We start from the raw sequence: 27,396 nt of genomic DNA on the forward strand, positions 1-27,396 counted from the left end.
ACTGTAAAATTCCTTTGTAATAGATTTGTTAAGTATATACTTATACACATGGCTTCAAAACTAAAATTACTACTAATCTGATGGGTAAGGTAGTCCTGAAACCAGCCGAGAATTAACTATAGAATGTTATTGATGTGTGTGTGTGTGCGTGTGTGTGTGTGTGTGTGTGTGTATATATATATATATATATATATATATAATGTATGAGTGGCCCCTGTGGGACAAAAAGGAGAAACAATTTAATCAATTGTCAGTAATATGATCTTAGGGTCATTGGTTCAGAAAATAATAGGATATCGAACATGGGGAAAAGGTGATTCAATTAGTATTGATGGCTTTATTAAATGAAACATATGGAGCCTTTTCTCAAGGGAGGTTGCATTCAAGCATGCAGACTGCCTCGAGTGTAATAACCCCATGCAATTCCACTGTGCAGAGACATTTCATGGGAGGGGGTGCACTATGAACTAGGATCTTGGGTTCCAAATGCATTTCTTGTTGAAAATAGGAACTGGGTGGCTACACTGGCTTCTGTATGCCTCCTAGGCTTCTGTTTCTATCAAGAATCATCTGTTTCTGATAATACACTAAACCAGCTCTATGACTAATACACATGCCTTCATTAATCTGTCTACCTCTGCGCTTTGATCCCAATATCCCAGCATCATTTCTGTATGACGCTGCACTGTCCAGGTCTTTGTAGAACTGCTGTGGATGAGGCATATCATCTTTATTCTGGAACTGTTGATTCAGTGTTTTTTTTTTTGTCACTAGGTTTTTTTCCTTGTTATTTAAGAATTGGATTTTTCACACATTGGGGTAATTCACGATCAGGCCATGTCCACAGTAAAAATTGTCATTCCATTTTGAGACCCATGGCTGGATTTAACAAGCGAAACTGCCTGGAGGGTAGCAACTGTGTGAAAAATGTAGATATTGAGTGGTTAAATATTTAGAAACTTGACATACCTTTTTAAAGTTTCAGTAACAGTTAAGTTTGCAACATTGCAAATCAGACATTATTGGCAGTATTCTATATTATTCTGTATATTATCCTAGTGACTATCTGCACCACACATCAAATGATCGCAATTCGTTTCTCTTAAAGACATTTCACACCAGAATTACATACAAAGAACCAATTTTAACAATTATTTAGACTTATGCAGCACTCTGTAGACTGAAAAACCCACTTGCTCCACCAACGTTTAAGATTGTTACCTTAATAGACAGCAGATAGTAGACAGGGAAATGCATTAGGGAGACATGCAGCTAAATTAAATTTACACTACATTTTAAAGACAGTGATATGTTTTTTTCTAATGGATTACTCTGCCACTGAAACACACACACACACACACACACACACATATATATTGACACACAGCAGGATAATAAAATCATTCACATAATCTTGCATGTTCTCACTAGAAACAAGCAGTTTCTCTTTTTCTTATTAGTTTTTTTTTTTATTATTATTATAAATCGTCAAACGATATACAGAAAAAAATAACCAGACAACTGCAGTCACAGTGACATCCAAAGAGGGCTATAATACATAAGTGATCAATCTGGATAGCGTGTTTACAAAAATACAAAGAGTCTTTTTACTTTGGGGTGGAGTGCAAAGTGTGATCGAACAGAATATCAACCAAGCTAGTGCCAATAATACCCGGGGAGAATCTTTTAATATCGGCATCCAATGCAAACGTTTATCATTTTTATTTGTACAGGGACAACTAACTAGTAATGTGACAGAACTAATAAGAATCAACTGCAATGTTGAAGCAGCGCTTGCACATTACTGCATTGGTACTGGAATTGTCCAATTGAGCTACGGTCGCTTCTAATCTAAAATCATAAAATATTTGCACTAGTACAAAAGTTTTTTTGTTTGGTTGTTTCTTTGTTTTTTTTTTTTTGTAAAAGACAAAAGCAACACTACTGTAACAGAAAAGGCAAGACTGTTAAAGCTCTTATTAATTCAGAGTCACTGGATCTTTCAAAGTCATATTTATATGTACCTCGATACTCAATTTACACCTTTGTTTTGTGAAAACGAAACACACACTTGGTGGACTTGCAGAGTCCTTACATTAAGCTTCTGTATTGTGCCGCACTAGTTTGGAAACATTTTCCTTTGATAACAGGGCGACCTGCGTCGGTGTGCAAGCTGAAAAAGGAAGCGGGTCAACTTCAGTCCGTGCTAAAAATCTGGAAAGGACAACAATGCAGCGGTTGTTAGCTGTATAGCATTCCTGTGGTAGCCATTGAAGGTTTCCGATGCATGGCAGCAGGGGTGATTGTTTTTAAAGCTTTTTATTCAATTTTTCTAACTTAAAAAAAACACTGCTGATTACTTCATCGACCTATGGAAAGATCAATACAATACATTAGGACCTGGTTGCAATAAAGTCCTGCGATAGAGTGGCGTGGGAATGCCAAGATTGCCTACCCCTGATCTGGTCTCCGCTATGACAGCTCACACTGTACCTCATGTACCCCCCTCGTGGCCACAAATACTGTTAACGCTGTATACCTTCCAACCAAGGTCTATGCAGATTAATCCCACGAGTAAGGAAGCTACTCCAAGTAATTGAAAGTGAGAACATTCAATATTGGTACAGGATTATTAATAACGGCAAGTCCTGACACTTACATGATTAGATATGGACTTTGGCAGACATCTACGTTTTCTTTTTTGATGGCACTGTGAATCTACATCAACGCGTGGAGATGGCTCAAATTTTTTATTCATGTAAACGCAACATAGGAGATGTTTTAAAGGACCGGGTTGAATTGTAGAGCCTAATAAAAGCGATCTATTCTGTGCCACTGATTCTGGTCAGTAGGGATTCTTGTTCGTCACATTAAATTAGCAGACATGCAAATATATCTGTTTTCCCTGCCTTTGCTAATAGTATTGTCCAACCAGAAAAGTGGATGTGCCAATGTGCTTAGGAGATCTCCATTGCAGCACCTTGCACATCATTGCAGACTGCAATTGACCCACTATACCCGTACCATAAAATTTTGGTAACCCTATCTTTTTTTTCCATCAATATCCTCTACAATGTCACTCCATTTCCCCCACAATTGTCCATCAGTGTTATAATCTGAGGCCAGGTCTGTTTTTAAAATCAAGCTTATTTATTTATTTATCAATATTATTTTTATTATAAATCTGACACAGCTAAATACACTCTGGGAAAAAAAAAAAAGTTAGGGGGTGATTTGATCAGCCCATCCTTTGATTTTATTAGAACATTTTACAGCACTGAGGAATTCACCTGGATTGCATTAACTGCTTATTTTCAGTGGCAATCCTGGGGTAAGCACATGTACTCAGGGTTCTCCCGGTGCTGTAAAACACTCTAACATAACCCAGCTGTGGCTAATCCCAGCTGTGTACTGGTGTATCAAAGCAAGCCATTAGCCCAGTAGACAAACATTTAAACAAAGGCTCTCTTTCAATATTGAACTAGAAATGTTTTCTGCCAAACTGCGTCTGTTTAGTATTCAATATGCACACTGAGCTGAAGATGTAATGGTTTGCTGCACTAAAGCACAAGGCTCTTTAGTGATTATTATCTGGAGTTAGTGTTTAAAAAAAAAAAAAACGAAACGGAAACATTTTCATATTTCTTTTATGCACTTTCATATATATATTTAGTTATTTCTACACACATTGTCGGTTACAGCAGTACAATACTCTTCTGCCCCAATCCCAGACCTCTGTTTTCTTAATTGGTGCTTGTGTGTTGCTACACAGGCAGTTCATAAATAAATACAGCATGCTACACCACAGCGAATGCATGTCTAAGCTCATTCCTTACGCAAACAATTAGACTACAGTGTGTTTCATAAGTGTGGGATGGCTGGCGAGATCATGACAAACAGATGGGTGTCCTTGAAGGAGTGATGAAGCATTATCCTGGATGCTTTTCAAAAACTCAGAAGTTATTTAAAGAGTGTGTGTGTGTGTGTGTGTTTTTAATACTTTTTTTAAAGGGAGTTTTCAAGGTTAGTAGATTAAAGTTTGATTTTCAAGGGACTCTTGTGCACAGTCTAGAAACCCACCCACCCGTGCATTATTTAAGCTTTGTGACTCTTGCCCTTATCTTTTTGGTCTATTGGTTCTTTGCTTCTTTTTTTTCATTCAAATATATTATATGCATAAAAAATAAGCTGTTTCTTCTTGGTACGTGATCACTTCAGCACCTGTACCGCAGTTCAGGATCTACACCATGTCGAGCAGCTTTAGTGTTTTGCATATCCTAAATTTAAAGTAAAATAAAAGCGAAGAACCAAAAAGTGTGGGTGAATTCTTGAACAGTGGACTAAGATCCCATTTGAAAGTAAACTAGTCCCCCAACATGACTCTAATAGAAGAAATCTGGTACAGAAGGTGATCTCCCAAACCTGGAAATGCTGATGGGCTCGAAGGCAGCCATTGAGGAGTTATGGCAACCTTCATCCACATGATCCAATCTTTATACATAACTTGCAGGACATTGCACCATGGCCTGCCCTCAAAAAAATATTTTCTGTGCAGAAATGTTATGTGTAGTGTCTATTTATTCACAGACTGTATATGTACATCTTTGATGGAAAAGCCATCCCCATACAAACCCAAGGAAGAAAACTGAGGTACAGTGCATTATGACTTAAGCCCATATTCCCATCCACACTCCCTCCGGCCCTCACCCGAAATAGGGGTGGTCATTCTGAAAGTTGTAGTCCGGGCAGACCTTCTGCACCAGTTTATAGTCAATGCTGAAGAAGGAGATGAAGATGCAGATGACTTTGAAGGGTTTCCCGCAAAGCCAGGCAGCATGGCTCTGCGTGTGCTCTGAGAAGCAAGTCTGAGAGGGGTCGTAGAGGCAGGGCTTGGTCTTGCGGGCTCGGTTGGTCTTCTCGTACTCCACTCGGCAGTTGAAGGTCTTGGTTTCCTTTGTCTCGATGGTGGACTGCTGCAGCTGAAGGACATCAAATTCCACGACTTTGGTGGGCGGCACAATGCTGACAGAGAGGTTGCCCAGGCTGGAGGAGTTGTGGCGGAAGTACACACTGAAGGTCCCGTTGATGTGGTCCACTATCTTCCCAGTCACCAGCAGACTGAACTTCATGGTCTTGATGTTGAAGTAGAAGTCCCCCCAGCCGAAGATCTTCTTGGACCTAGATGTTTTCAGAGAGGGTTTGCGCTTGGATCGGTAGTTGGTCTGATCCAGAAGCAGAGACTGGTTCCGAGCCCATTCATATGGGTTCAAGAAGCTGTAAGTGGGAGTCTTGGTCTTTAAGGGGTTGTCCGCCGTCGTAAATATCCTTGAAGTTTGGAATGGTGGCTTGATTCCTCCAACTGCTCCTCCCTCAACCCCATAAGGTAAACTTTTGACCACCGATTCCTTGGCCCCTAATTCCAGGTATTCCATGTTCTTGCCCACTTGCTTTTCCAAGCAAACCACCTACAGGGACACAAGGGAAAAAAAAGAGATAACGTGAGCATCTCGGCTGGTTGCATTTGTATCTACTGACAAGCAAGATAATTCCATCCTGCATTTATTATTCAGAATAATGTATGTTAACCTGAAAACTGAATAACCTTGTGTAACCTCCATGAAGACACATCAAAAAACATTATAATGTTATTGCAGGGTAAGGAGGTTTCATTCCTGTTGGTAAGGGTAGAAGGAGGGTGCAGGTGGTTTTGTGTTGCAAAAAGCTTGGAAAAGCAGAACAATCAAATAAGACCTTCTCTTAAGGGGCAATCCTCCTAAAAATGATTGTGGTGCAATTAAATATTCATAACATTAGGCATTAAGAAAAGGACAGCTGGAGAACTGTATCAGTGTACTGTTTTTAAAGCCATAGTACAATATTAGATTTATATTATTATATTAGATCTGATTGCAGATGGGATTAAAATCTAAACAGAACGCTAGCTCTAAAACCAGCAAGAATTCATTTATTTTTCTGACACGTACATTTTCCACTGCTTAAACCTGCTTGTAAATAAATACATATATAAAAATAAAAAAAACACACACACACATTTTTGGGTGTAGTCTTGTGTCCTGCTGTCATTGTGTTGTGTACCTGATGGGAGAAGATTAAATTTAATCCAGGATTGATTTAATCCCCTAAAATACACATGATTTAAAAAGTTTAAATGTGTAACGGGTGATTTAAAAATAAAATAATCCGCAATAAAATAAAACATCAATGATCTGAGCAAGCGCTGTGACTGGAAAATATAATTACCTCTCTCTCTACTTTAATTACAGCCGTCATGATCATCATACATTTTATGATTAAAGTTATATACAAAATTCAAAACAATACAAGCAGAACTCCATCCTTTTTATCTTCTTGGTGCACAGCCTGGTCAACGGGTCTTATTGGAGTGATTTAATTGTTCTAGGATAATCCATTCATTACAGTAAGGGCAATGGATTAACACTAATTCATACATTTAGTAGTTTTTAAATACTAGGAAAACATTTAGGAAATTAATGATCTGGGGAGCAATGAAAATTACATGGAAGCCAATTACAGCAAAAATAAATAAATAAAATAAAAGTGTATATATATATATATAATTGTAGCATTAGCATTTTTGGAGTTTTGCTGAAATAAATCATTGTAAACATCTATTTCTTGTAAAAAAAATTCCTGATCCACAAAAGCAAAACTGTTGCTACAAAAGATTTTTCTAGAATTATTTGTTTTTGATAAATTTCCACTGGGGTATGTAAACTTCTGAAGAGTAAACATTTAACAGCGCAAGTGATGGTTTTGTCTGTCCCTTTGAAAATCAGGTTAATACCAATGAAACAATCCTCATTTTCCGCTTTCTGCATGGAAAAACGGAAGCTCAAACAGGCTTTTGATTGTTTTCGGATAATCAGTTCAATACTACTGAAGATTAGACTTACTAAAGCCAAAGGGATTATTCCCATAGAGTTTTTTTTCTTTTCTTTTTTCTCATGGGCAGGAAAAAAATATATAATTTCAAATAATACAATATCTTCAAGGTAAAAGTAGACTTGTTTTTGTCTTTTTAAATGTGTATATTTCCATATTGGTATTTTTTTTAAAAAGAGAAATATTCTCTTCCTGTCCTTAAAGATATTGACCTGTTCTCCTCTTTGGCTAAATTGTAGACAACAAGCCAACTCCATGGTAAATGTATGATGTGGAAAGGAAAGCCGCAGTGGAAAACGTGACCCAAGATGACTTTAACATCCCTTGCTTAAATGGAGGACAAATACACATTCTAGTTGTGTCAGATCTGAAGAGTCTCACAATTAATTTATACTAAAACAATTATTTGGCACCTATTTATATATTTTTCATAGTTTAGTCCACTGTGAACTTCAAAGGTACCCCCCCCCCCCCCCAATCCAACATCACAGCACAAACTGAAAGTTAACCCTTCAGATGACTGTGGAAACAGATAACGCCTGTATAACATCTTTTGTATTTATCAAAAGGGAGAGTCTTCAATTCAGTTCAAAACCCAGAAATAAAAGACAGCAGAGAACTAGAAATTAGCATCCTTTTTTAAGTGTAAAAAAAATGGTATGTTTATTAGCAATTCCTCAGTACAATCTTTAGTGATTTATTTTAGGCTGGAATGCTTATTTTGTCCCTTTACAGACTCAGGACCACTTGGCCATAACTATACAATAAAAAAAAAACTCTAGATACAGTATGCTTATACAATAATATTCTACTTGCATTTCCAGTTCTGTAACTACTTGGATAGGCTGTCTTTAAGATTTAATTATCTTGTGCTGTTTATGAGCAAAATTTGTAAGCGTTTATGCGCCCGGACTACTCGACCATTCGACCCAACCATACATCATACCCTTCACTTCCAGCAACGAGCAATTATTAAAAAAAAAAAGTTTACATATATATATATATATATATGGAAATGAGATCCACTGTTTGTGCAGCTAATAAAATTAGAGGGTTGCTTCATACTTAATACTTTATAAGCAGCGATGCAAGGGCGCCGTTAACCAAACACACTGGCCTTGTCATTTACTCTGTTTCCCGTTAGGCAGCCATCCTGAATCAAAGCTGCCTGCCTGCATCTGGAATGCACTCTTAGTGTTCAGATTCCCTGAGGGAAAATACATATTGAAGTGCATTCATTACCAGATCCTTATATTGCAAACTGCAGTCAGTTTATATATATATAAAAAAAAAAAAAAAAGTTCACGATTTAACATGGGAAATGTAGAAACAAGCAATATTGATAAAATATCTTATTGGAAAAATGATTCGAAATATCCGATATTTTTTTGATATACATCATTTGAATATACTGTGGTGCATCCAATATGATGGCAATACCATTCTACCACTGCCTCCTACAGCAGGGTGCCATCAATATTGCTACCATTGCTTCTTTGCATTTCACAATCTTTTACTGTGATGGTAGATTTATATTGTGTTTTACACCTGTTAAATTCTGCTAGACTCGATAGGGAAACTTGCTTTAAGAACATGATTATCCACTGTTGGTTCTCGTCGCGCCCACGTCTTAATTCAAAAGTGAGTCATACAGGAGTCTTATCTTTTTAATTGTTGTATCTTGTTGAATCTGAGACTCCGTGAAATGTAAAAATCATTCACTTCAACTGATTTAATTTGTTCCAATTATTTTTTCTGTTCCAACTTATTATGTGTATCATTATAGTGCCGTTGTCGCTGAGAACAATAACCAGTAGACCCACCATATACACAAATAGACAGGATGTATTGTAACCATGATACTAAGCAAACCAAGGAGAGGGATGCTCCCTCCAGTCCAGGGCAGGCTTGAGGCATGGAGACTGAACTGCTCCCTCACCCCCTAAGAGAAAGGGTGCTCCCTCCAGTCCAGGGCAGGCTTGAGGCATGGAGACTGAACTGCTCCCTCACCCCCTAAGAGAAAGGGTGCTCCCTCCAGTCCAGGGCAGGCTTGAGGCATGGAGACTGAACTGCTCCCTCACCCCCTAAGAGAAAGGGTGCTCCCTCCAGTCCAGGGCAGGCTTGAGGCATGGAGACTGAACTGCTCCCTCACCCCCTAAGAGAAAGGGTGCTCCCTCCAGTCCAGGGCAGGCTTGAGGCATGGAGACTGAACTGCTCCCTCACCCCCTAAGAGAAAGGGTGCTCCCTCCAGTCCAGGGCAGGCTTGAGGCATGGAGACTGAACTGCTCCCTAACCTCCTTACATTGTTATATAATTATTACGTTATTGATTCAAATTGATGAGTCTCTTATAATTTCAAGTGTTTTTTTTATTAAAGTGATGCAGAGTACAGAAACTTCATCATACAGGGATCATCAAAAATGCATAAGGGAGAAGAAAGGGAGCGAGAAAACAGGAAAGAGATGAATAGAGCGTCTGATTCACTGGCATTTATCAGCATCATGTAAATAGCGCTGGCCACGCTTCAGTTCAAAGCATGAAGAATAAGGCTCCCAATGAGTTTCTTTCATCTTAAAATAGGGGATATTTACAGTGAAATGGGCCTGTCGAGACGGGGTCTCTCTATTGGTGTAGAGCGTGAGGCTCACACCTGCCAGTCGCTTTCTTCAGCAAAACATCGAAACAAGAATATGCAAGTAGGTTTTTATGGATACTACAGAGTCTAAAAGTTTGTGCAATTGGGCATAAGTTTTAAAAAGTTCAGCAGATCAAGACAAATTAGCTACTTGTACGAGCAAATGGCATTTAATGACGGGCCATTGTTAACCTGTTAAGGACAGAATTAATTCTGTAATTTGATACATTCTAAATCAACATTTTTTTCACCGAAATAAAAAAAAGCAGTCTTTTGTTTTGGCTACAGATTGCTGCATCTAATCAGGTTAGAGAGTAATCAGTGGAATTCCACGCCGGCTGTGAAGCTGAGCACATAGAAAAGTGAGCTTTATCCTCACTATGGGGAGGAAAACACCAAGAAATTGATCATTTTTAGGGCTTCAGTTTCTTAGTTTAAACTGCGGCACCATAAAAGCATCTGAAGGTCATGACTTATATTTGCAGAATTAACAATTACATTTAGACTTCCTTTTTGCAGTTAACAAAATTAGAGTAACATATAAATTAAACAGAAAATGAAGATAACAGGCAGTTAAAAATGCTCCAATTCTTTTTTTTAAAGTATCCCTGTCCTCAAATGAGGACAACGCCACTTAATAGGTTAAAACAGAAAAATGTAATCATAGCGATAGTACGCATCCATACCAACTATAAATCACACTTCTTCATTCAATAACTATTTGCTGATATACAATGTTTGACACATGACACACGTCACGACACATGCTTCTATTGCGCTACGATATATCATGTAAGGAAAGTATCACAATTCGAACTCTTTACATATTGTTCTGCAGCACTGCTGTGCTGAGCAAGAACTTTTTCTCCATTAATTTCTTGTCTTGCTCGCCTATTCATAGAACTCAGCGAAGAGTTTACTTCTGTCATCAATCACAGCGTGGAGTCCCTGTTTTTATTTTTTTATTTTTTTCTCTGTCTCTCCCAGTCTGCTCCCATTCTTATTAATCACTCATCAACCTGTGCCAGTGTCCTTCACTTACCTCAGACCCCCTGGTCTCTCAGTCAGGGACGAAGGAAAAAATAAATGACCCAAAAAACGTGACGCTGTTTCTTTTGACTCTCTGTAAACCCTCACCAAAGTGAAAGATATCCCAAACCAGCCCTTTAGTAAGCTCAATTATTGTAACCCTGTTTTTATTCCCAATTTAGAATGTTTGATTATGCAGAAATCCCCACAACTGCTCAGGAGGTCAGTTGGCGTCCAACGACCAAGCCAATGGTCTCTTTACCGCACATGTTAGGGATCTACTGGTCCTAGAAGGACAAAGGCCAGCCTTGCAGGTGTTTGTTTACAAGGCTCCTGGCTGGTAGCGTGGTGAGAAAAAGCAATTCCTGCTGATTTGTGCCTCTCAAAGAGCAAATTCAACGCTCTCTGTGGAGTCCCCTGCAAAGATTGGCAACTTCCTACAGCCAGGACACAAGCCTGAGTTCCCCTGACTGCATGACTCACCTTACACACCATGAGGTCGAGGCTTTACCAAGTCAGCCCCTCAGCGGCCCACTCATTCCTATAGTTTATTTATAACTTAAGACATAATCCTAAAATATACCAGTATAGTAGTACTTAAAGCAAACTACCAAGAAATAACGAAGCAGTTAAAATATTGTTCCTTGTATCCAAAGTTGCGTTATCGTAAAGATCAACAGCAAAACGACAAGGGATAATCCTAGAATGTAAAATAAGCCTTCGTTATTACACCTTGGAAAAACCCTGGCAGGTAATTCAATATTCACGAACGCCATATTGCTGCATACACAAGAAAGAAAGTAAGTAATCATCTGATTTAACATTTCCTTACACTGCAAGAAAACAAAATTAGTTTTCAAATTAAACACTGGCTACATCTAGCTACCCTGTATTTTATTAATCAAGTCAGCAGGCTAGCGAGAAGGCAGCTGGGGTCAGCAGCGAAGATCCCCAAGGGAAAGAAATACTCAACAGTGTGGAGATACAGATACATTTTAATAATGCATTCAAGAACCACCACACTGCCCAGATTTGGATCTGCATGACTAAGGCATGAATTCTGCTACTAGAATTAAGAAAGGGGGGTGGGGTTGGAGGGGTGCTGCAGCCCTATTTTCTTTACTGCCTAAATTGGTTTCTGTCTGCTTCTCTCAAGCATCGTGATTGCTGTGCAATTACACCTCACAGGGTGTATTATTATTATTATTATTATTATTATTATTATTAAAGATTGAAACACAGGGAACTAAAAGGAAAGACAACTCGATCAGTGATACAATCCGATTTTCTGATTGGCTGTTAGGAATTTGATGACAAGATGCAGACCAGACTTATGAGCAGGACTGTCAAATGGGAGGCTCTTGAGCCCGATATGATTAATTGAACTCTGCCATATGGATCTTCTGACAGAATTATAATGGGCTTGACAAGACTTCTGAGATCTGTAGTCTTGGGTATTGTAATGTGTGTTTAGATGCACTGACTTGTAACATGTTTAAAAGTGTTCAGTGTCTACCTCTGATCGAATTGAGATTGTATTTCCCACACACTTCTGAGAGTCATACAAAGAGTGAAGAGAAAGCACTCTCTCAACTTGATTAGAGGTGGCCCTTAAACACTTTAAAACATTTTACAAGTCAATGCATCTAAATTAAAAAAGACGAAACCCAGATATTAACACATTGAATCTGTTTGCATAGAACCTGTTGTGGTTTAAGCATTTCGAATGCTTTGTCATTGACACCCTGAGTGCGAGATCGACGCTTTCAGTGAAACTATAACTGTATTTGTTGCTAATAGATCCAAATGGCGGACGTAACTGATAATGTCAAGGACAGCCAAAATGTAGTGGTGTTTAACCATGCAACGTTTAATGAGCAGAAATCCTTTTAAGAACACATGGAATAATAAACAGCTACAAAAAAAATAAAATAAAATGCAAACTCAGAGGTGGAGCTAACAGATGCATTATCCGGATTTCTTAAAGCATGTCATCCTAGTAAAAGCAATAAATAAGAAACGATTACCCTGAAATTGATTCCCCACTTATATATTCATGTGCCTTTCATGCAAAGGATTTAAATGTACATTTTCATCTGTATTGATTGCTCGATAAAGCAGAGCACTGAGCACTGGCTCGGCCAGGGTGCAGCAGTCAGCCCTTGCTTAGATTTTCAGCTCCCCCTACCCAAATGCCTCATGCAAGCGGTTGAAGATGACAGTAAACGACCCTGGTAAGCTCACAGCTATCCAAGGGCTTTATTGACTAGTCACTAATTAGGATGGAAATGCAAGTTTAAAAATTGTTTGGTCTCACAGTTACATAGTCAGAGACCATTCTCAATGTTTAAATAACAGTACGGGTTAAAACAGAGTCCTAAATAATGCCCATATGAAGTTACTCTCTGTCTCACTATGGCTCATTCCAGGTGTAATAATCTGCAGTGAAATGGAACAACTGTTTCTTTTTAGAGTAACTAATTTATGGCCCACTGGGATTGCATTGCTCATCCATGCGGCTTGTCGGAAAGATGGCCCTGTGAGCAGCATTGCAGAAGGAAAGGAACAAAGTGAGTCTGGGGATTTCAGACAACAGATAACTAGTTCAAACACCTTTCATTCAATAGATGCGAACCATCAGGGCCAATTTCCAAAGCTTTCACTTGTGAGCCGTTTTTATGAATGCAATTAAGTCATGAGACTGTTTGTTATTAAAGCAGGCCAAACAGTTTCATGATTATTGAACCCGTTTATAAAAAAAACGTTATTTCGCAGCACATGAGTTAATGCTTCGTGAACCGGACCCATTATGTAAGGTATGATACTAGAGATTTGTAATCTAATATACAATTAAATATCTTCTAGGCTGATTAGGATTCCACATTACATGCTGTTCTACCCATCCAATATTACCCTCTTGGAACTGCCAAGTTTGAAATGCACTGATAGTTTAGCACTCAAGAAGTAGTCTTTGCTGCTTGTCTACAATCAGCAACCTGGACTATCCCCTTGACCGCCCCCTGCTGGTGCAAGGCAGCATCATAGATAGGTTTCTGTCCACCACATTCTGGACATCAAGTCCCGGAGATCTGTATCAGGTTTAGATCATGCTACTTAATGATGTCATGCTTGTTATAATTACATGATCAACTATGAGCAACCATGATTTGGTCAGCGATTGCCATGACTAATCATTTTTAAACCATGCTTGGTAAATGGTATAGTACAGCCTAACTGTGTCCAGTTTGACCCGGTCACTCTTATACCATGACAATGAAATATAGTATCATCTTATGGAACGGGAATGGGCAACATGGAACTCTTTGGTAAGGTAATCAAAGATGAGTGAAAAGCAAACAATAAGAACTAGTTATAGATCAAAATGGGAACGTTTATCAGTGTTACTAGCTGAGTGACCAAGGATCCTTCCTCCAAAAAGAACTGAAAATGATCAATAGCTTCAATTCCATTACGGTTTAAAATGAATCTGCTGCAACCATCTAGTACTGCTTTTTCAATTTCATCTTCATTTCCAAACACGTTTACATTTATACCTATTGTTACTTTTCAAGCTGTTTTTTTATGCATATGTGAATCCCATTCTTTTGCAGTGCTTTTTGACTGCATCTCTTCTGTTGATGAGTTTTGATCACCCAGAGCATCAATCACTGTCACTTAGCGCCGCAATGCCTTGCTTATTTCGCAACGGCGAGGGCTGCAGCTTGGGCACACTTACCCGCGATGAATTTCAAGTCAGTAATGTATGAATCTGAGAGGGCACAGTTCACCCCTGCAATCTGGGTGCAATAAAAGAAAAACAAATGCATAAATAAAGAAATATGAAATGAGAAATTCAGCTTCGGAACTTCCAATATAACCCCCTCCCACCACCACCAGCCCTGTTAGTTCTGCGACAGTTATTTAGATAAATGATTAAAGTTAAAACACAGCCGGGAGTCTCGCCGTTCCTATTTAAAGAATGGAAAAGCTGTCATCGTTTGATGCATTGCTTGGCAGCCTGCATGCAAACGTAAACCCTGAGATTTGTGCATCTGTGTGTGATATTATATATATATATATATATATATATATATATATATATATATATATATATATATATATATATATATATATATATATAATATATTTGCTGCTTGTAAAATGATTGATAATTGATAAGCCAGCTCTGATCCAGATGCATGGGAGGCAGTCACCGAAACCTTGCAGTTGATTAAGTGAGCTGTGGTCTGATGTATTGGGGTGTCGTTGAATTGAAATACTGAACAGGAGGCTCTGTCGCTGGGTCTCTGTGAGTTAATCAGAGTCCTAGGAATGCTTTATTTTATAACAGTTTTCCCACAACCTGTTTGCAACCGCTGGGGGGGGGGGGGGGATAATCCATTGATCTACAAAATGCCATGTTCCGATTTATAAATCATCTCTAATGACGCATGACTTCTTGGGTCTTATTAAAAGTATGTAAAACAGCAGGGTATTCTGAAACCCCGCCTTTAAAGATGAATTAAAGGAGACTATCTCCAGCCCATTATGTATTTTGTATCTCGCATACATCCAGTGTGAAAAACTGATTTGCACATAAGTTTAGATTGCTCATAGATTCACTGTACATTACTTACACTGTAACATCTCTGCAGGTGAAGAAGATGCTTGTTTGGAAATGAAGGTAAATGGGGAAAGCACACACTTTGTAACTTCGATCGGTGACTTCCACTTCACAATGATATGGAGACGGTGAAAACGACACTAAAGCCAATTTTTTTTTTTTTAATGCTAGCAAGAAAACACATCTTCCACAAATGGTAGGGTTTTAATAGCAGGCGGTCATCACGTGATCTTCCACAAACACACTGCAATGACCCTGCCCATCTCACCCTGTCACCATATTCACACACAAGACACACCACAGGATGTTAAACAGGTAAGACATTAAACAGCAGGAGTCTTCCTTTAAGCTGTTGGGCCCCTACTTCGTCTAGCCTCTCTTTTGAAAGCACATTTAAAACACAGACAGTGCGATACAGCGAACCCCATCCTGTACCTCAAACACTGATAGGATGAGGATGAATGCCATGGCATTTCCCCATGCCTCCATTTTCTAAAGTCCTTTCATCCCTCTAGCACCAGGCTGGAATTTGTCTAGAATGACCTATTTAAGAGGGCTGGCTGTTGGACTAAGGCAATATACCAAACAGTCTTTGTGACGTAATTTTTTTAATCTCACAGCCCCACCCCCTGCAAGACATGCAGACTGAGGCCCCCCACCAAGTAAATCCATAGAAATGTCACATTCTACTTCAATCGCCACCTTTCGATCTGCAATGCTGTGTATACTATAACGCTGGTGTGGGAATCAGTTATAGAAGATTATAGATGTACGATAGGGCTGACGTCAAAGCAGTAAATGTTACATCTGAAATAACTCAAGCGCCTAACAGCATGTAAATTAATTGATTCCCACTCCCCACCCTCCCACCCCACCCCCTCCAGGAGGTCCGACCCTTTATAAAGACCCATCTACACTTCTAGACGTCCGGGGGGGGGGGGTGGGCTGTGGTAGAACACCATCTTTCAGCCCCCCCAGGATTTTTAGCTTCCTTAGATCAAACTCTGCATCTGCTTAGCAATGTGGCATCATTTGGGAAAGTGTGATTCACCCAGTCGTTCCACTGCTGGATTTAAACGAATACAAGGCAGATTTAAAAAAAATAAATACAAAATTAACTCGGAAACTTCGAATATGAAAGTTAGATCTCAGCAAACACAATACATTTTATTCCTACCTGCTGTTGGTGACCCAAGTCTGAAACTAGCATATCAGCTCTATCCATTCACCATGCCTATGTTGTATCCCCTAGGACATCTGACCATAGTAAAAGCATAGGAAAGTGTAATGAACCAGAGTGAAAGTCTAGCCCAGAGGTATGGTAAAGATGACCAAAAAAAACCTGCAAATTATTATTATTGTTGTTATTATTTAAAATCTTTAGCAGATGGTTTTGTCCAAAGAAATGAAACAAAATATACAAGCATATAAGTTACAGGCAATAAAAATGCAAAACAAACACATACAGTATATATAAAATAAATATAAAGGACAATACAGAAAGATATGTAAAATTTACAAATAAAGGCTGAATGCATAGTATAATCATGGAAACACTGCAAAACTACCATTCATGTTTGCACTGGAGTAACATATTTTAAAGCGTCCTGCGATGAAGCACGGCGAGTGGAGAGGAAAGGCCTTGACCATGCATGCAAAATCACTGGACGTTCTGGCAGGACAAAAGATGGAAACAGTGCCAATGGTCAGACCAGAGATTGATGAAGGCAAGTTAGATTTTTCAAGCTCTTTTTGGATTGGCTCGAGTACAGACCTAGATCAGAAACACAAACTGCAAAACCAGTAACAGCCTGGTTGCTGAGTTGACTCTGTAATGAATTAGCTGTGCAGCATAGTCTGGTTTATCTCTGTTTCAAAAAGCAGTAAGGAAGCAAGCATTTTTGAAAACCGAACCGTATTCTCCCATTTGGCAGCACAGTAAAATACAGTTCAGCCTCATTATAAAGCAGCCCTTTTACAAGGTGGAGAAACTGGTTATACATCTGCATTAGTTGTAGCTCCCATTCAATCCTATTTCAGTAGCACGTGCGTTCTCCTTAGAACGCGTAACACAAACAGCACAGTCTCGTAACAACACGCCCGACTCCTGACTACAATGTTATAAAGGGGAGGGCTGTACATGTTTGACCTATTAAGATTTGCGTAGCATTATAAGTCAAACACCTATCTTTATCATATTTCCCTCAAAGTAATTTCATTATCGGTGGATCTTTGCTGGAGAAGTCAGTATTGTAAGTACTATTGCAATCTTATTGCTAAGTTCACAGACCCTATTAGCATTAATCTTGGATTAGTTAACGTTACTTTTCTAAGGTTTCACAGATCTCAAATTATTATCCTGCACTACTCAATGTGACATTGGGTAAGACAGTCCAAGATTAGTGCTAACCAGAGCCTGTGAGTGCAGACACACAGAGGACACCCCATGGAGTTCTGTGAGCAGCTGGACTATATTTGAAGTCATGCAATCATATTTAAAGTCTGTTTTTCAAGGTCTGTTAGATGATTTAATTCCAGCTTCCCGTTCAAGAAAGCGTTCCATTCCCGTTGGCTTCTTTAACAATAGTTTAGTAATACATAGTTGCAACTTGGCGAATATCAAACCGATGTTTTGTTACATTTCTGAAATGCTTTATTAATGTAGTGTTCAGAAACGTAACTGATTCTCTCTGATCATAAAAATTGCAATGGTTAGGTTATTTGACAAAGAGCCAGGAAGCATTACATTCTGCTATCTAATTAAAACCTAGGGAAGTACATCTGAGACATCTTGTAAAGATAATAAAAAAAGAGATAGAAACATGGATTATATTATTTTAACTGCTATATATATATATATATATATATATATATATATATATATATATATATATATATATATATATATATATATATATATATATATATATAAATATACAATCCAGCTTCCTAGTTCTAACCTACTTGAAACAGTGACACAGGTTATCAGGGTTGGGGTTAATTCCTGTTGTTTCATTTCAATTCCTTTTTAAAATCAATTCCCAATTCCTGTTTTAATCCATTCCAACACAGCATTTGTCAAAATTGCAATTTGCAGCATTCTGTTAAGACAAGAATCTCACAGTGGCAACAAATTACTTCAACTGAAGTCACTGTTAGTCAATTAAACTGGCTTCAGATGAATGCAGTTGAACAATCACAGCAATTATTCTCTAAAGAGATTGGTCTATATATATATATATATATATATGTATATTATATATATAATATATATATATATTATATAAGGTTAAGGAAACCTTGGAAGGAAACCTTACCCATGGGGAATTGATTTTAAAAAGGAACTGGAATTGAAACACAGACACTGACCCCAAGCCTGAAGGATATATAATGTATTATTTTGGAAGCACCCTAGCATACCTTAAATAAATTTAACAGCTATTTGTTAACACTGTTAAAGGTGATGCTATTTTAGCCATAGTTATTCACAACAGGACCCTTCTTCCTAACTTTTATTTTATTTTATCAGTCCAAAATCCAATTTCCCTTGATCTGACTTCTTGTATTTATTTCGTGATAATCAAGTGACGGCTGGAAAATTATCATTCTCTTTTTTTTCTATTTTATCTCCAGCCTTTTGGCTCAATTCCTTTCTTTTTTTGAATTAAATATTAGTTTTAGCTTTTTTTTTCCTATATCCTTATACGATCCTTTGTTAGCGGATTATGACTTTTGAAAGGATAATATTCCAGAGATGTCATGCTCCCTTTTTGAACTTTTCACTTTTGCACTCGGAATGTCTGTATATCACAATTCTAAAAAGGTTACGCTTCATTTACCAGAGGAATTTGTGATCTTGAAACGGCGTGATTTACAGAACAAAACCCCTGCCTCTGCCATATTAGCAGTGCCGCCTTTTGCATTATGTATGTGACAGAGTTAAAAAGAACTATTGTAGACATGATTAGAGGGAGGTGACATGCACATATTGGAATATAATCCATTCTATTCAATTGCCTCATTTTACTGGGTAAATTGCCATTTACAACGGAAGGTCGTGCTTTACTTTAAAAGGGAAACATTTTTCCACAGTATTTGTTAATATACATTATAGTGCTATATAAAAAAGGACCAGTTAAAACGATCTAGCAAACATCCAGACCCTGCTTTGGCTTTATCGACTTGGTAATGTCTCAGAAATGGGATTAAACTACGGTAGTTATCAAACTAAATCAGTTTTAGCTTTATTATCTCTTTTTTTTTTAAAATAACTATTAACATAAAACGAACTAGATTTGTTAACAAGCTAGTTGTTACCAGTTCATAAACTAAAAAGTGCCCCTTAAAATACAATCAGAATAAATATAATTTAGCGTTGTATAAAATGCTTGAGTACACTTCCTACTGCAGAGCACAGAAAAGTGGGAATATTTTCTATAATAAACTTTACGGTAGTATGCACTGCCGTATACTAGAGGCAACTATAGTGGTTTTGGACAGAAATATGGCATTTATATTGGTGCTGTGTCATCTCAAATGGAAGTTACAGTAACACTTTACATTGTGTCTCTAATTACTGTGTATTTACATAGTATTTACTTAGTAAGTACATGCATACGTACACAGAATTACAATGTTATTATGCATAATTACAATGTACTTAAATTGTACATTTGTTTGCATGATATAATCCTAACCCTAACTCTAAAGCTAACGCTTTTCTGATCGTTCAAAAGGATTTACACGATGAGTACATTGCAACTATGCGTAATAACATTGTAATTGTTTCCGTGTGCAGGACCTAACTACAGTGTAAATACACAGTAATTAGAGACACTCAATGCAAAGTATTACCTGTTTCAGGTAAAGCAGCAGTGTCCCTTTTCATTTCAATACTTTACTGCACATGCAGTTTTTTCTGTCATGCTTTATAAATCCTTTGAGCTAAACCAGCGTATGAAAGCATGTTATTAATGCAAAGATGATTCATCTTGCAAAACCTTGCTCAGCTGCACTGGATACCTGTACAGTTCGGGATTATTTTCAAAACTCTCCTGCTCACAATGCCCTTCAAATCACACAGGTCCCGAATACCTCCTCAACCTACTGACCCGCTACGTCCCTGCCTGCAAGCTGAGGTCCTCCGACTCTGGCCTGCTTGTTATCCCCAAGCAAAAGTGCACCACACTCGCTTAGCTTCATGGCTCAGACTCTTTGGAACTCTCTCCCAGCTTTGATGCGTGACGCTCCCACCGTCGCTCGCTTTGAAAGGCGCTATATAAAATAAAAATTGTTTGATTGATTGATTGAAAACCGGCAGGGGCTTTTGTTTCTCCTCATCGCGCTACAGCGGACCGTACCGGCCAGGCACCCAGTGAGCTCAGAGCGGACACCACAAGGACTGGCCTCTCTTGTCCAGAGGGCGGTAGCTCGCTGACATCCACTCTGGAGTTTCTGGGTGTAGAAGAGTAAGCTGGCTCGGTCGTGGGATCGCTGGGGTATCCTCAGTCATGTGGGGAATTGCTGCGGTGAGGGGAACAACGATTGGGCATTCCAAATTGGGAGAAAATTAGAAGGTTAATTAATTGGACGCACGAAATAAAAAAATACAAAACACACACTCTGCAATAGTAATACAGCCCCCCCCCCCCTTCTTGTAATCAAATTAATTGTATTATTAAATACGCTGCACATACACAACCCTTCTTACCAGGGACATCATTCTGTCTCCTCACACTAGCAAACAAGTTTACGCCACCCGACGCCGGCAGGTAAAAAGTAATGAGAAAATGAAAAAAAGGTGAAAAGTTTAACCAGCTGTGTGTTGCTGAGAGCTTGGTTTTTTAATCGTGTCTCCCGAGTGGGTGGGGGCAGCAGTATAAGAAGTGTGTAATTTAAAAGTGTTTGTCACCGAGGACTTCATGAAATTTTATTGGAAACTAATTATTTATCCGCGGCTGTGCGTCTCTCCCAAATTCCCTTTCGTTCTTCCTCCTGAGGTACATTCCTAACGTGAACCCTTTACAGATGCATCGCTTTTCAATGTCATTTCTAATTTCCTATGCTTTTCCATGCTTCTGCAGGGTTAAACACACATACCCGTCCAGCACCCGCCTGCTTTAAATATATTATTCAAAATGCTAACATACTTGGCATAATGTATTTAAAGGGAAGTTCACGCTTATACAAGTTTGCCACAGTATAATCATAGCAAATTAATACAGCATAGTGAAAGCATGCTAAAGCAAAGGTAAGCCTTGTAAAAAAAAAAAAAAGCATATTAATAAGCATGGTAAACTGTGGTAAATGCATGATCAAACTGCAAAAACACCATGCAAAATTAGTGGTACGTTTTTATAAGGGTCTCGGTGCATTCACGATAATGTATTATCGTGAATTATTATTATTATTATCATCATTTCTTAGCAGACAACTGCACAGCAGTATATTCCCACCGACCAAGCAGAAACTACAGCCAAAGTTTCTGTTCACTAGATGGCACTGGCTGAATGAAGACCATTTTAATGTCAAGGTCTTTTTATCTACTGTACCAGGAAGGGACCCATTTATCATGGATTACTATTACTTAAATGCTATCAATTTAAAGATAAATGGTACCAAATATATATATCTCAGGAACCAAGTGAAACTACAGTCTGCAAAAGGAAAAGGTTGACAGCAGAAATGATAAGTGACTTAATGCTAATGAGAATTAAATGCTTAAAAAAAAAAAAAAAAAGAAGTCCTATTATCCCCTTTAAATCTCCTTTTAAGAGAAGCCTATTTAAAATGAGGCCCGTGCGATTAGAATTGAGCTGGCGAATCTCGATTCATACAGCAGGCAGCAAGAAAGGAAAGGGAGAATAAAAGCGTCTGGAAGGGAAACGACAATGATGTATCGGCTCCATTGGAACCTGAAAACTGGCAGACGAAAAAAAAAATCTAATCCAATTTCAGAACGCCTGTTTAATGCAAAAATATACGCAGCAACAACGCGCTGGATTCAGGACTCATTACGAGTGCTGGAGACGGTTTGTGTGCTAGAGCCATGGCTTGGGGCTGTAGTTTAGGGGTAGGTGGGCTGTAGCTGTGACAGTAGGGAGTAAGATAACAATAGCTCCTGTTTGTCAATACCTATAAGGTTGCATCTTTCTATCAGCATTATGTATTATACAGGGTGTGGCTAAAATATCAGACGGAGTTTGTTTTTAAGACCCTCATTCAAATATAAGGGGTCTGTGACGGGGAGAGCTTGTGCAGCGTGTTATCACCCAATTCTCTGTGTCTGATTCATTAGTGACGACTCACATAGATAACCTGTAATCCCATAAACTCAAGAATAACCATGTGTGTATGCTGGTAATGACGGCATTGTTGCCCACTATAGTGATTTGGAAAAGCATGCTCAGTGAATGACTTCTCACTACCTCCAACAACAGAAAGTGTCTTCTGGGACATTTGTCATTCCTTAAAGGTTTTCTGACACCAGGACCCTTCCTGGTAGCAGTCTGGGATGTTCTGGCAAAGGGTGGGTCAATTTAATTTTCCTAAATGTCCACTTTAAAATTAAACCGGTTTGAACGTTGTCAGATTCAGAATATTGGTATTCCCACACCGGATCTGTCTCTTCTGGGTGTCTAAAACGGAGGGAGAAATTTACCGGTGCACCAACAAGGACAAGCTCAGTAGAGTTGCACCTTGAGTAATGAAAAGGTTACTGCAGCTAGTAGTTACTTTCCCCTTGCCCCTTCCCTCACCCCTCTCTCTCTCTCTGGTGCTAATGTCTCTCAAACATGCATTTCAAAATATCTATTTCTAAGAGAGATCTGAGAAGAAAAGAGTCATTTAGAGCAACCCTCCTCGAGAACAGAATAGAGGGGAAAACATCAAATTGCAAAAAAAACCACAATCATGGTTGCATATAAAAATGCAACCAGCAGCCATCCAGCCTTTTACAAAAGACTCTCCCCACACTTTGTTCAATTATATTTTGTATTCAGTGGTTTTAACAGTGCTTAGTGTGGTAATCCAGTGCTGGCAGGAGGGGCAGCAGTATTGTTTTTTAAAAGATCTTGAGTGTACAGAGATAGGGCTTCATAATTAGGTTTTTATCTTTCAGAAAGGCTTACTTATTGCACAGGATTGGGATGGTACAGGGTGTAGCTACTTCAGTAGAATGTATTGTTTCTCATTAAACTTCTCTCATCATTACTCCCAATAAGTTCATTCAACACAGGGTTAATGTACACAAAACTAGTAAGACCCTGGCAGGGAGATAGGTGTTGTATTAGTGTTATCCACATCCCTAAACCATGCACAAGCTGTCACAATCGGCAATGGGTACAACTAAAAAGCAGTCTGAAAAAAAAAGACGACTAAACTGCTCCCTCCCTCAACCCCTAAGAGACCCCTAGTCCTTCTAGTCCAGGATAGGCTTGAGGCATGGAGACTGAACTGCTCCCTCATCCCCTAAGAGAAAGGATGGTCTCAGGAGATAAGCTGGCTCTGGTAGGGTTTGTTTCTAGAAGGGTCGATGGTGGCAACTAAGGGTTTCTCTCTGGTGCTTTTTGGCAAAAGTAGACCTTGGAGTAGTTTTTAGTCTTGTGATTGTTATTTACATTGTGTGGGTCAATTACCATTTACTTGACTTAGTACTGTACCTAATTATTATTATTATTATTTATTATTATTTATTATTATTATATTATTATTATTATTATTATTATTATTATTATTATTATCAAGATTATCAAGAATGACTGAGTCATGTACAACTTACTGGACAGCACTGAGTCCTTTGAAATTTGGAAAGGGAGGGATTCCACTGTGATTTGATTTGGAATGGGTTATTTCTTTTTTGAATTGTAACTAAGTATATTATAAGTTCATTTGTACAGTTAATGATGCACTTGCTGGATTGCCGCTTTGTTCTCTACAGACAGCTGTGTCAGAGATGATTGGAGTATAAAGGCTGTTAAATTTGCCATGCAGGTTTATAAAACATCGTCTGTTTGTACATGATTTGCTTACGTGATCACTGATAATATTTTTTTTTCTAGTTCCATCAACCAATTACATTTAAAAAAAAAAAAAAAGATGTATTGTTTTCTCTTGAGAAAAAGCTTAGTACTGTACATCTGTTGCAGCATCTTTAACAATTCATCTGTCCCATTTCTGGGTGTTGCTTTTATTAAAATTAATCTTTCCTTGGGAGGAAACCAGGGGGCTTCTTTCAAAGCCAAACAACTGTTCATGCTGTCTGCCACCTGGCATGAATCCATGTCATTGGCTCACTCCGCCAGTGGGGGGCACTGTGGGGCTGGTACAGACAGATCTCCTCAGAACTGGCTGGCACACTTCAATCACACAACCACAGCTAAACGGTCACTAAATAAAGAGGCCTGGGGAACTAAAAGGGGCCTGGTGCAAGCATAACCAGCCCAAGAAAGATGTGATAGTAAATCGAACGCTAACTGTTAGTCTATAGCTTTTATACATGTCGTAGGGCTATGCATTTTTGAGCATAAGGCTCATGAGGCTTCTCTTGTCAGTTTTCTCACCTGAAATCTGCACTAGAAGGTGAGACAGTCTACATAAGACACAGTATTACCTTGTATTGTAAGGAGTAGCTGCACTAATAGATTCTAATGGGAGGTATTTCTAATTGGCCTTTCACATAGCATTGCTGTTATTATTATTATGCATTTATTTGGCAAACGCCTTTACCCAAGGCGACTTACAGGTGTTACAGAGCAGTACAGGGTTCCAATGCAAGACTAATATTTAAATACAGTGTAGTTTACAGTAAGTGCAAATAATACTGCTAAAATACAATAGGAACTGGGATGCAACAAGCTAAGATCACAGCAAGTTCTATCTAGAGCGACACAGTAGTGCAAGGGTAGTGCATTAGCTGAGGATCCAGTAACGTGGTGCACACAGCAGGTCAGGCAAGTCCAGTGCATGATAGAAGCGGCAGAGCAAGAGATCCACAAGTGCAGTCTGAGCAGGAGGGTCTTGAGGAGGCGGTGAGAGACGAAGGGTCATGAAGTTGGGATGTGCTTTTCAACACAAAAAAACAATCTCTGTTTCAAGGAAAACTATAACAGCGCCATTCCTGGCCTTGACGAAAGCAGCTGATTGTTAAGCACCACCGTGAACCATGAGAGTGAACACTCTATGAAGGCATGGAAGAAAAAAACAAATGCTACTACAGTACGTCTCTGTTTAAAATGAACTGCCCTACAATGAGATCTTTCATCTCCAAGTCTCGGTGACAAAAAAGGAACAATTTCACATTGATTTGAGCACATTACTCATAGCAGGATTTAAAGGAAGAGCATCTGGGAAACATCTTAATTACCACCCATTAACCCGACTGCTGACATCTTCATGCTGTCTGACACACAATGTCAGCGTATCTGACATCTGATTGCGGTGGTAGTAATTTGCTTGAGATGATTGCTTGAAACCCTGATCTACTCCTTGAATCCAGTAAACTACGTCCACATGTACCCATTCTAAATTGCCTACAGCTCCCAGCTTTTAAACTAGCGATATCTGCTGCAAGACAATTTTGCCGGGTTATTTTTGTCTAAAAAGGGAGCGGATTCAATCAGAAAAATACAGTTCAGCTTTATGACCTCTTTTTTATTTTTATCTGTTCTATGGCACAATTCAATCAGCCTTTTTCTAGACATCATCATCATCATCATCATCATCATCATCATGCCTGTTTCAATACTGTCAGATTCATCCTCAGCGCTGATTCGATTATATGCCACTTTTCAAGATGAACCAAGCTGTGTAGATGGCAGAGGACCACTCTCTTGTACTCTTAATAACCAGGAAGGCAATGTGGGGCAGTGGCAAGGAAAATTTGCAATAATAAGATAATTATCATGGAGAAAATAGTTTTTTCCCAGGAGCTGCACGTTATTAAAAATCAGCAAGCAGTTTTCTCTTCTCCCTCTCGCTTAAGCACTTTTTGGATCTCCGAAAATGAAGGCATCCCTTGATCTCCGCCTAGGGGCATTAATGACCAGCAGTAATGAACATGCGTACAGTATGTTCTCAAAGTAGGCGTGCTGCAAATACACACACTATCTATTTTATAACCCTGTTGTCATTGCAGTACTGCCAGTACTCATCTTTTTTTCATTTTTCATCTGATTTTAATTCAGACCAAGGTGTTTCTTCAAAGTTGGATCGATTGCATAGCAGAATATAGTTCTGAGAAATAAATATAAGCTTGGGGATTTTAATAAAAGTGGCTTGCCAGAGCTTTATATACAATGGAACTACCTGAGTGCATTACTGTAGCAGGAATATTGTCCTCTGCTTCAGTATTGTAGATTTGAAAGAAAAACCTTTATTGTGCCAAACACTCTCTCTCTATCTGTCACAGTACAGCTATTGCCAAAATTAACACATTTTGTTTCAGAAAGTCAACAGAGACCTGCTGAATAATGTTACCTTAACATATTGAATTACACACCAGACATTTGCCATGCAGGTTTATGCAGACATTTCTTTACTACTGTCATGGCTTGTTATGGCCAGTAGACGCTTGCAATATCATTCTGTAGTTTATTTGATTACATGGTGTTAAATACAATGTCTAAATTATGTTCATATAGTTTTATTATTATTATTATTATTATTATTATTATTATTATTATTATTAGTATTATTGCTCTATCCTAAAATTCTAGGTGATGCAAAACTTTTGGCACTAGCTATATAATATATGTCAATTATAAAATGTATATGACTTATTTTATTTAGCACATATACAGGGGTACATATTCTGCATCAAGAGAGGTGCTAATCCACACTTGGTTAGGACATTTTTTTGCACAATTTATCAGAATCTGGGGATATAAGGAGGTGCATTTGTCTTTGCGCTCGTGTGCGGTATGTGGCCCAAAAATGCTATCAAGTCAATGGTGCATACAGCCTTGCCATGGCAGGTAAGAAAGGAAGCTGCTTGTCTTGGGGTTAATCAGGTTCTGATGCTACAGTAGGGTTACAGGGTATATATCATAAGTAGGGCTCTTCGTTTTCAGATTTTATTTTTGGTCCCTTTCTTTGCACTGACTCTGTTCAATTAAACTCTTTTCTCCCGTAACTTGATTGAGACGATTGTTAAAATGGATTCAATTCAATCATAACTAAGAGGAAA

The 27,396-nt window shown here is 38.5% G+C and overlaps 1 protein-coding gene across 2 annotated transcripts in view; it reads right to left on the reverse strand.

Moving 5' to 3' along the window:
• Nucleotides 1-2,908: 2,908 nt before the first annotated feature.
• LOC121307099 (neurexophilin-4) overlaps nt 2,909-27,396 on the reverse strand; it is a 36,752-nt gene continuing 12,264 nt past the window's right edge. Inside the window, exons 1-2 of one of the 2 annotated variants that reach the window (XM_041239222.1) lie at nt 6,052-6,091; nt 2,909-5,465 (exon numbers count right to left, since the gene is read on the reverse strand). In XM_041239222.1, the coding sequence (XP_041095156.1) occupies nt 4,704-5,465; nt 6,052-6,084 (795 nt within the window). In that variant the 5' untranslated portion in view covers nt 6,085-6,091 and the 3' untranslated portion in view covers nt 2,909-4,703. Of the gene's footprint in view, nt 5,466-6,051; nt 6,092-27,396 lie in introns of those variants that run through there. The other variant, XM_041239220.1, reaches the window with a different exon arrangement.

This window comes from Polyodon spathula, chromosome 53 (assembly GCF_017654505.1).
Source record: "Polyodon spathula isolate WHYD16114869_AA chromosome 53, ASM1765450v1, whole genome shotgun sequence".
Lineage (NCBI taxonomy): Eukaryota > Metazoa > Chordata > Actinopteri > Acipenseriformes > Polyodontidae > Polyodon > Polyodon spathula.